This window comes from Dendrobates tinctorius, unplaced genomic scaffold (genome assembly GCF_039654945.1).
Source record: "Dendrobates tinctorius isolate UK_male_01 unplaced genomic scaffold, ASM3965494v1 ptg000249l, whole genome shotgun sequence".
Lineage (NCBI taxonomy): Eukaryota > Metazoa > Chordata > Amphibia > Anura > Dendrobatidae > Dendrobates > Dendrobates tinctorius.
Window position 1 is genome coordinate 3350118 of NW_027361916.1, and position 11530 is coordinate 3361647.

At 39.1% G+C, this 11530-nt stretch overlaps 3 protein-coding genes across 3 annotated transcripts in view; 2 read left to right on the top strand and 1 right to left on the bottom strand.

The window, feature by feature from the left end:
- LOC141063328 (gastrula zinc finger protein XlCGF66.1-like) overlaps window positions 1–11530 on the bottom strand; it is a 243991-nt gene that overhangs the window by 26357 nt on the left and 206104 nt on the right. The gene's annotated exons all lie outside the window — the stretch shown is intronic.
- LOC141063279 (uncharacterized) lies at window positions 7131–8575 on the top strand. The gene has a single exon (XM_073557342.1). It carries the CDS (start codon window positions 7245–7247, stop codon window positions 8280–8282), a length of 1038 nt encoding a protein of 345 aa, XP_073413443.1. The 5' UTR covers window positions 7131–7244; the 3' UTR covers window positions 8283–8575.
- The window catches only part of LOC141063307 (uncharacterized), a 48363-nt gene continuing 48220 nt past the window's right edge, over window positions 11388–11530 (top strand). The window contains exon 1 of the mRNA XM_073557363.1: window positions 11388–11428. Coding sequence (XP_073413464.1) covers window positions 11388–11428 — 41 coding nt within the window. The remainder of the gene's footprint in view (window positions 11429–11530) is intronic.

The window sequence follows — 11530 nt, forward strand, 5'->3', positions numbered from 1 at the left end:
CACTTCTTTGATGTTCATTAATGAAATGTCTGGACGCAGATGAAATAGATCGATTATCACTAGAAGGAGATAAAATATCGGTTATGTGCTCAGATATGCGAGTCTTGAGCGTGCGAGGTGTGCAGCCCACATATCTCAGATTACACTCTGAATAGACAAATATATTACGTTCTTACTATTACAATTAATATATTGTTTTATTTTATGTTCATTGCAATTGGTGCTATCAAAAAAAGAGTGGACAATGTCGGAATGTGCACATGTTCTGCATTTAGATGTGCCACAACGATAAAAACCGCAGCAATGCAACCATGTCCGAGACAACATATCCGATAAAGTGTTGGCTTTTTTTGCAACCACTTGACAACCTTTGGGCAAAATAGTAGCTAAAACGTCATCTTCAAATAGAACGGGTCAATGTTTTAGAATAAGTGTCTTAATGGTATTGAACTGAGAACTGTACTGAACAGAGCAAACAATTGTATCTTGATTTTTATCATTATTATGTGCCCTAGGTAACAACATATCATGTCTTTTCTTTTTGTGCACAATTTTCTTTGCTCTATCAAGACACCAATTAGAATAACCTCTTTTTCCCAACTTGTCACAAAATGAATTCATTTCCTTTTTCAAGATATTGTCATCATTACAATTTCTGGTAATTCTAGTAAGCTCCCCCACTGGTATAGATCTAATAGTATGCCTGGGGTGGCTACTAGAAGCATGTAGTATACTATTACCAGAAAGTGGTTTACAGAATGTAGCAGTGCTGATAACAGCACCTGCAACACCCTTCAGTGTGCGGTCCAAGAATGAAATCACATGTGGGTCAGTCACAAATGTAAATTTTAGATTGAAATCATTAGAATTAAAATACTCCACTAATTCTGATATAGCAGACACATCACCACTCTAAATAAGGAGTGTATCATCGATGTATCTGCCATACCAGAAAATGCTGGACAAAAACGGATTGTTGTCAGAATATAGAATTACCTCCTCCCAATGCGACATGACAAGATTAGCCACCGATGGCGAGTGTTTGCCGCCCATTGATACTCCTCTGCATTGCAGAAAAAAGTCCCCATCAAAGAAGAAATAATTATGAAGCATCAGAAAATGAATGACCTGCACAATATAATTACATAATTCATTAGTATAATTACTGTGTTTGTACAAGTGAAATTCTAGTGCTCTAATTGCAATGTCTTGAGGGATAGAGGTGTAAAGGGCAGTGACATCGCAGCCAATCCACTGAAATTCACTGTTCCAAACCACATTTGAAAATTGATGTAGTATGTCTTTTGAGTCTTTCAAGAACACCGGAACTCGTGTAACCAGTGGTTGTAATAAGAATCTGCCCACTGGCTGAGGTGTTCAGTGAGAGACCCAACGCCCGATACAATGGGGCGCATAGGGGGTGGTGATGCACTTTTATGCACTTTAGGTAACCCATATATTGTAGGAATAATAGGGAAATCAACTTTCAAAAAATCTACCTGTGCTTTCGAGTTTAAACACCTTTCTATGAAAATCCTTTGTGGGATCATGAGGCAATTTTCTGTATGTAGAACTGTCACTTAATAAAGCATTCATTTGATCCCTGTATTTGGCGGTATCCATGATCACGATCAGACCACCTTTATCTGCTTTTTCAATTGTTATTTTAGTTGTTTTTTTAATTTCATCAATGGCTCTCTGCTGTTTGTGACTCAAATTACTTTTTTACCTCTGTGCTTTAATTGTTACGTCCAGCTCTTGAGTTCCCGCTTCATGACATTTTGAAACTTGTCCATGCACTCAGCTCTGGACTGGATGGGATAAAAACTTGGATTTTTTTATGCATAAATTTTCTGCTTGAAAAACATCCCTAGAAACAATGGTATTAGTGGAATGTAACTCATTCAAATTCTTTAACCCCTTCATGACCAAGCCTATTTTGACCTTAATGACCAGGGCATTTTTTGCAATTCTGACCAGTGTCCCTTTATGAGGTAATAACTCAGGAACGCTTCAACGGATCCTAGCGATTCTGAGATTGTTTTTTCCTGACATATTGGGCTTCATGTTAGTGGTAAATTTAGGTTGATAATTTTTGCGTTTATTTGTGAAAAAATCATAAATTTGGTGAAAATTTAGAAAATTTTGCAATTTTCAAATTTTGAATTTTTTTTCTGTTAAACCAGAGAGTTATGTGACACAAAGTGGTTACTAAATAACATTTCCCACATGTCTGCTTTACATCAGCACAATTTTGGAAACAAAATATTTTTTTGTCAGGAAGTTATAAGGGTTAAAAGTTGACCAGCGATTTCTCATTTTTACAATAAAATTTACAAAGCCATTTTTATAGGGACCACCTCACATTTGAAGTCACTTTGAGGGGTCTATATGGCAGAAAATACCCAAAGTGACACCATTCTAAAAACTGCACCCCTCAAGGTGCTCAAAACATTCAAGAAGTTTATTAACCCTTCAGGTGTTTCACAGGAACTAAAGCAACGTGGAAAGAAAAAATGGACATTTTAATTTTTCCAACAAAACTTTTCTTTTAGCATCAATTTTTTCATTTTCACATGGGCAACAGGATAAAATGGATCCTAAAATTGTTGGGCAATTTCTCCTGAGTACACTGATACCTCATATGTGGTCATAAACCACTGTTTGGGCGCACGGCAGGGCTCAGAAGGGAAGGAGCACCATTTGACTTTTTGAATGGAAAATATGCTGGAATATTTAGCGGTTGCCATGTCACGTTTGGAGAGCCCCTGTGTGCATAAACATTGGAGCTCCTCCACAAGTGACCCCATTTTGGAAACTAGACCCCCCAAGGAACTTATCTAGATGCATAGTGATCACTTTGAACCCCCAGGTACTTCACAAATTGATCTGTAAAAAAAAAAAGTACTTTTTTTTCACAAAAATTATCTTTTAGCCTCAGTTTTTTCATTTTCACATGGGCAACAGAATAAAATGGATCCTAAAATTTGTTAAAAAATTTCTCCTGAGAACACCGATACCTCATATGTGGTCATAAACCACTGTTTGAGCGCACAGCAGGGTCCGGAAGGGAAGGAGCACCATTTGACTTTTTGAATGGAAAATTAGCTCCAATCGTTATCGGACACCATGTCGCGTTTGGAGAGCCCCTGTGTACCTAAACATTGGAGCTCCCCCACAAGTGACCCCATTTTGGAAACTAGACCCCCTAAGGAACTTATCTAGATGTGTAGTGAGCACTTTGAGCCCCCAAGTGCTTCACAAAAGTTTATAACACAGAGCAGTGAAAATAAAAAATATTTTTTTTCCTCAAAAATGATTTTTAGCACACTATTTTTAATTTTCACAAGGCTAACAGGAGAAATTGGACCACAAAAGTTGTTGTCCAGTTTGTCCTGAGTACGCTGGTACCCCATATGTGGGGGGAACCACTGTTTGGGCACACGGCAGGGCTCAGAAAGGAAGGAGCGCCATTTGACTTTTTGAAATGCAAATTACTTCTAATCGTTAGCGGACACCATATCGTGTTTGGAGAGCCCCTGTGTGCCTAAACATTGGAGCTCCCCCACAAATGACCCCATTTTGGAAACTAGACCCCCCAAGGAACTTATCTAGATGTGCGGTGAGCACCTTGAACCCCCAAGCACGTCACAGAAGTTTATAACGCAGAGCCGTGAAAATAAAAAATATTTTTTTTCCTCAAAAAAAATATTTTTTAGTGCTCAATTTTTTATTTTCACAAGGGTACCAGGATAAATTAGACCCCAAAAGTTGTTTTCCAGTTTGTCCTGAGTACGCTGGTACCCCATATGTGGGTGGGGACCACTGTTTGGGTACACGTCGGGGCTCGGAAGGGAAGTAGTGACATTATGAAATGCTGACTTTGATGGAATGGTCTGCGGGCATCATGTAACATTTGCAGAGCCCCTGATGTACCTAAACTGTGGAACCCCCCCACAAGTGACCCCATTTTGGAAACTAGATCCCCCAAGGAACTTATCTAGATGTGTGGTGAGCACCTTGAACCCCCAAGCGCGTCACAGAAGTTTATAACGCAGAGCTGTGAAAATAAAAAATATTTTTTTTCCTCAAAAAAAATTATTTTTAGCCAGCAATTTTTTTTTCACAAGGGTAGCAGGATAAATTGGACCCCAAAAAGTTGTTGCCCAGTTTGTCCTGAGTACACTGGTACCCCATATGTGGGTGGGGACCACTGTTTGGGTACCCCCCCACAAGTGACCCCATTTTGGAAACTAGACCCCCCAAGGAACTTATCTAGATGTGTGGTGAGCACCTTGAACCCCCAAGCGCATCACAGAAGTTTATAACGCAGAGCAGTGAAAATAAAAAATAATTTTTTTTCCTCAAAAAAAAGATTTTCAGCCAGCAATTTTTTATTTTCAAAGGGGTAGCAGGATATATTGGACCCCAAAAGTTGTTGTACAGTTTGTCCTGAGTACGCTGGTGCCCCATATATGGGGGGAACCATTGTTTGGGCACACATAAGGACTGGAAGTAGTGACATTTTGAAATGCAGACTTTGATGGAATGGTCTGCGGTCGTCGTTACGTTTGCAGAGCCCCTGATGTGCCTAAACAATAGAAACCCCCCACAAGTGACCCCATTTTGGAAACTAGACCTCCCAAGGAACCTATCTAGATGTCTGGTGAGCAATTTGAACCCCCTAGTGCTTCACAGAAGTTTATAACGCAGAGATGTGAAAATAAAAAATAAAAAAAAATTTCCACAAAAATATTTTTTTAGCCCCCAATTTTTTATTTTCCCAAGGATACCAGGAGAAATTAGACCCCCAAAGATGTTGTGCAATTTTTCCTGAGTACACTGATACCCCATATGTTGGGGTAAACCACTGTTTGGGTACACGTCGGGGCTTGGAAGGGAGGGAGCACCGATTAACTTTTTGAACGCAAAATTGGCTGGAATCAATGGTTGCACCATGTCGCGTTTGGAGACCCCCTGATGTGCCTAAACAGTGGAAACCCCTCAATTCTAACTTCAACCCTAACACCAACACACCCCTAACCACAGCCCTAACCCCAACACATCTCTAACCCTAATCCCAACCCTAACCCCAACACACCCCTAACCCTAATCCCAACCCTAACCACAAGCCTAACCCTAATTCCAACCCTAACCCTCTTTCCAACCCTAACCCTCTTTCCAACCCTAACCCTCTTTCCAACCCTAACCCTCTTTCCAACCCTAACCCTCTTCCCAACCCTAACCCTCTTTCCAACCCTAACCCTTTCTCCAACCCTAAACCTCTTTCCAACGCTAACCCTCTTTCCAACCCTAACCCTCTTTTCAACCCTAACCCTCTTTCCAACCCTAACCCTAATGGAAAAATAAAAATAATTTCTTTATTTTATCAGTTGATCCTGCCTATGGGGGTGATAAACAGGGGGTTTATTTACATTTCATTCTATTTAGATCACTGTGAAAGTGATCAAAATGAATGAATGGAAATTGGAGCCGGCGGGCGCACTGCGCATGCGCCCGCCATTTTCCAATATGGCAGCGCCCATGGTCCGGGACCGCGGGACACCGGGAGCCATAACGGCACTCGGTGAGTACCGGGAGGTGGGAGGGGGGGAATCGGAAGCCGGGGGGAGTGGAGGGAAGGCGGTGGGGTAGATGATGACAGCGGCGGCACATTCAGTGGCGGGGGGCAGATCGCCCCCGTTAATGGGTGGGGGGGTCGGATCGCTGTCACCAGCCATGTCCGATGCTACAGCAACGTCGGACATGGCTGGATTGTAATATTTCATCAATTTTCATTGATGAAATATTACTATCGCTCTGATTGGCTGTTAAAAGTGAAACAGCCAATCAGAGCGATCGTAGTCACGTGGGGGTGAAGCCACGCCCCCTATGCTGAAGAACAAAGCCCCCTGTATCTGCGGGTCGGGTGACCTTTCAGTGACCTAGGTCACCCGACCCGCAGGGGGGCTTTAAAGTCATGACGCCACATAGGCGTCACTGGTCAGATTTGTATCAGGTTTCATGACGCCTACGTGGCGTCATTGGTTGTGAAGGGGTTAATGCTATCTGCTCAGAGAAATTGAGACCATTATATTCATTATGTGCAGAAATATTCGTAACAATAAGATCCGGTTCTTGTGCAAAGACACAAGAGTAGTCAGTAAACGGGCCATGGTCACAGCAGGGAACAAATACACAAGCCGCAAGCTGAGCACAGAGGACAGAACCAGAGGAGAACAGCGCTGTATCTGGCAGATTCCGGCCATGTGCTTTGCGATTTAGTAGGGTGTGGTGCTTTCCAATTGGCTGAAGTAGGGAGCAGATTACTCCAGCTGGACAGCAGGAACAGATCCCAGATGAGATTGGACACACCATATATGCAGAAGCCCTAACATAACTAAATGACAGAAAACCAGAATAGTCGAAATCCCCATAAAGTGATTCCATTTTACAAATTAATTCACTGAGGGTTATAATCCTTAGGAGGAGTGAATATTTTGACTCCACAGCCACTTCCAGAAATTAACACGCAGTGGATGTTAGAGTGAAAATTACACATTTGCCATTTTATTACCCAGCACATAGTGCCCAGATTGTGCTCCAGGAGACACCGCAAATTAAGGGGGTTCTTCTCACTATAATATTGTTAAATACAGGGATCCTAAATGTTGTTTGCGCACACTGCAAGACTCCGAAGTGAGAGCGGATTTTGCTGGATTGATTTATAGAAACTCTGTTACTTTTCAACAGCCTTTGAGCCACTAATAGTTCGGGAACCTCTGTTTTTCCATTGACAGATGATGGACCTGAGTGGGGACTTGTTTTTTGTGAGATGAGAATTGGTATTATTTTCGCCTACATAACATTGATTGGTTTCTTTTTATTTGATATTTGGGAGGCAGAATGAACAAACAGTTGAACACCACACACTGGTTCATCCAACAAGGTTTTCTATTAGACTGTGAACTGTCATTGTCTTGGGAAATAATTAAAGTTTTTTACATAGCTTGCCATTTTTATGGACAGTTTAAGTAGAAATGTTCAAAATTATAAAACTCAGGGATATTTTATTGATTTTTTTTATCTTAGCAGATAACTGTACCAGGAGATCAGAGGGACAGCTGACATCTTCAATTTTTAAATCTGATGATCTTGAGATCCTACAAGATACAACTGAAGTGATTGCTATTACTCCAGATATAGCATCATCCATTCACAGCAAAGATCTGTCATCTGATCCTATGAAACAGGTCCCATCTTCTGATTCATTACCGACTACTAAGGAAAATCAAAGTCACAAAAGAGGCAATAAAAAACAAACTGCTCCTAAAGCAAAGAAGTCATTTTCATGTTCAGAATGTGGGAAATGTTTTAATCATAACTCAAAATTGGTTAGGCACCAGAGGACTCACACAGAGGAGAAGCCCTTTTCCTGTTCAGAGTGTGAGAAATATTTTACTCAGATATCGGACCTTGTTGCTCACCAGAGAATTCACACAGGAGAGAAGCCTTTTTCATGTTCAGAATGTGGGAAATGTTTTGCACATAAATCACTGCTTGTTATTCACCAGAGAATTCACACAGGGGAAAAGCCTTTTTCATGTTCAGAATGTGGGAAATGTTTTGCACATAAATCACTGCTTGTTATTCACCAGAGAATTCACACAGGGGAGAAGCCTTTTTCATGTTCAGAATGTGGGAAATATTTTAATTGTAACTCAAAATTGTTTAGGCACCAGAGGACTCACACAGGAGAGAAGCCTTTTTCCTGCTCAGAATGTGAGAAATGGTTTAAACAGAAATCAGACCTTGTTATTCACCAGAGAACTCACACAGGGGAGAAGCCTTTTTCATGTTCAGAATGTGAGAAATGGTTTAATCATAACTCAAACTTGGTTAGGCACCAGAGGACTCACACAGGGGAGAAGCCTTTTTCCTGTTCAGAATGTGGGAAATGTTTTAAACAGAAATCAGACCTTGTTATTCACCAGAGAATTCACACAGGGGAGCTTTTTTTATGTTCAGAATGTGGGAAATGTTTTAATCTTAACTCACATTTGATAGGGCACCAGAGAATTCACACAGGGGAGAAGCCTTTTTCATGTTCAGAATGTGGGAAATGTTTTAGGCATAACTCAAATTTGGTTAGGCACAAGAGAACCCACACAGAGGAGAGGCATTTTTCATGTTCAGAATGTGGGAAATGTTTTAACCAGAAAGAGAATCTTGTTAAACATCAGAGCAGTCACACAGATGAGAAGCCTTTTTCATTTTCTTAATGTGGGAAATATTTTACTTGGAAATCAACTGTTAATAAACATCAGAGATGTCACATAGAGAAGAAGCCTTTTTTTGTTTAGATTGTTGGAATCGTTTTAACCAAAATTGGATCTTCTTAAAGGGGTTATCTCTTGTCATTCCTCTTTGCTGACAAAAGGATAAAACTAAACTTTATTACTTCCAAATGTAAATTGTTAAAAATGCATTTTCTTGTATATTATTCAGGACTTGTTACCAGATGTGACTCTATAAAATATGACAATATCTTATAAAAAAAAATGTAGTGGTTTATTTGGATTCTTCCATCAAAGAAAAGATTATTACAGAAAAACATAAAAATAGATGCATGATTATAAAGAGAGATTGTCCATTTGTTCATAGATCCTTCTTTCCTAGAACTCTGAAAAAAGGCATCTGTCTTGTAGTACGCAGCTTCTATGGATGGTGATTAGATTACATACCAGCTGTCCATTCAATGTCGTGTCCGAGCAGAGATGACTCCTCGAGTCTGTGTCTCATGGTGGGGAAGGAGAGAGAGCGAGCACCCTCTAGAGTAAACCCAACATATATATCCGTCTGTTAGAGCACGTGGTCTATATATATATATGGAGTTGACATTTACTATGAGCTAATCTTACATATGTAGTGGAGTTGACATTTCTTTTCACTAAAGAACAGGCTAAATTACAGCACTAAACCCAGGGACATGGTATACTTATTATTATAACAAGGTTCAGATTTCACATGCTGTGGTTTGTCATGTCAAGCCATGCAATAAAGGCACACACAGAACACATTTAAAATGCAGTTAGTTATTTTCTTTTAAGTGTTAAATATATGAAATCATGCAATTATTGCAACTTCCTGTGTAAATAAAGGCATAAATCCTTTTAAGAGAATTTTTCCCGATTAAGTCCTGCTTTGAAATGAAAATTCTAAGGAAAAATAAAAGAGAAGGTTAATATCATATTCATAATTCTAAATATTATTGCTGGAGTAAATTTTAATTTTCACTAAAAAAATACAGATCTACAATCTCTACTTCTACAAACACTCTATATATACTGTATGAATATGTATATCTACAAAGCTATAGAACTACAGAATTATACTCTATATAATAATTACATATAACTGACTAATACATTGTATAACACTTTTACACAACATATAATTACTTTTTTAGCCAATTCCTAAACCCAATCTTATTTCTCTGCAAAAAATATCCTGAAAAGTTCTTGCGATTTTGAAGCTGATGGATTGTCTGAGCAGAGTGTTCAGTTTACAGACCATGATGTCACTCACCACCTGCTTCTGTCTGTCAAATTCCGCCATCTTTTTTACAGAAAGAAGAAGATCAGAACTTTGAACTTTTCTTAACTCAAACTGTGAAGATTTTTCGGTGGTCTGCATCATTCCATAAGGCTTAAAGCAAACGTGATTTTATTCGTTCTTCATAGATTTGATTACAGGGATAGTTTGATACAGGCTTCTGATAAGATTTTACTCTGCCTGTCTTTACAAAATTAGCATGATTTATTTCCCGTTCACGATTCTCGTGTTTTCTGGCAAAATCAAGGGATTGCGCACATTCAAATAAAGAATCTATTTGTGACGCAATAACACGAGATGCAGGATTTAGAAACCCAAATTTATTTACAAAACTCTTTATCATGGACTGTGTTTTGACATTCTCAATGAGCATTCTGTACAAGCGATCAAATATGGACATAAATGTATAAGTGCATTCCTTCCGACCAATCCTTAATTTTTGAAGAATATCAATATCTGGATAATTTTCATTTGATGCACAAAAGAATCAGAATTTTTAATCTGTCTTTATCATTTAAGTTCACATGTTTATCACCAGATATCTTTAAAGATAACCGCCTGGAAAAGGTTACAGGGATCCACATTTTAAACAACTGATTCTTTCCTCATTAGTCAAATCAAATTTGTCAACACAGCTTTCAAAAACCCCAGAGTTTCTACAAACATGGATTTTGTTATCATATGCAGGAATGATTTTGCATAATTTTAACAAATTTTTCCTAACTTTACTTCGGAGTTGGGCCTGTGAGTCGTCTATTTTTAGTGGTCCGTCTTTCCTTGTACGGCATCTATGTCAGTTCTGAAGTCTCCTCCTACTTCTCCATCTTATTCCACGTCTGCAAGGTCACCTTGAATGGCTGCTACCTCTTGTAACTGCTTCTCCACGTTACAGTGAATCTCAGGAACATCACTATTTTCCTTTACACAACAATAATTTTTGGATTTCTCTGATACAAGTTTGTGAAATACATCAATCATTTGTAAAATATTTTTCAATTTCTCTCTTTCTCTATTAAAGGACAACAGCTTAGAATCTAACTTTAGAGTTTCCATTTCACATTGTGCATACAAGCTGAGCCATGAAACATCCAAATTAGACTCGTCTACAGACATAAATTTCAGTTTACTCTGCTTAGAAAACGAAGTCATGACATCCATATTTCTTACCTTGAAATATCTCAGCTTGTAGTTCCTTTGATGGACAACGCTGGGCTTTTGTCTTCACACGTCTATCTTCAGCACGTCTGACACTTGTAGTACTTCTCAATCCATCTGGCAATTCTTAGTCCTCACTTCTAGGTTCTGTCTGATTCTTGTGACTTGTACATAGTAGTGGAGTTCCTGATAACTTGCACATCTGACGTTAGCAAAGCTCTTTAAAATTCCCCCTCGGGCAAGTTGAGGGAAATCCGCAAAAAAAAGGACAAAAATTCAGATATGGCTGGCTCTCCAATGTTAAAAATACATATTCTTGTATATTATTCAGTACTTGTTACCAGATGTGATACTCTAAAATATGACAATGTTCTTATAAAAAATGTAGTGGTTTATTTGGATTCTTCCATCAAAAAAGATTATTACAGAAAAACATAAAATGAGGTGAAATGATTTTAAAGTGATCGTCCATTTGTTCATAGCTAAGCTTGTATCCTTCTTTCCCTGGAACTCCGAATGGTAAATGGCGTCTGTCTCTGTTAAGAGCTTCTCTCGATGTCACACATGGTGATTCAGTTACATACCAGCTGTTCATTCAATGTAGTGTCCAAACAGTGATGTCCCTTCAGATGGTAGTGAAGGAGAGCACCCCCCTAGAGTAAGTCCCAACATATATATCCGTCTGTTAAAGCACGTGGTCTATATATATATATATGGAGTTGACGTTTACCATGAGCTAAACTTACATATGTAGTGGAGT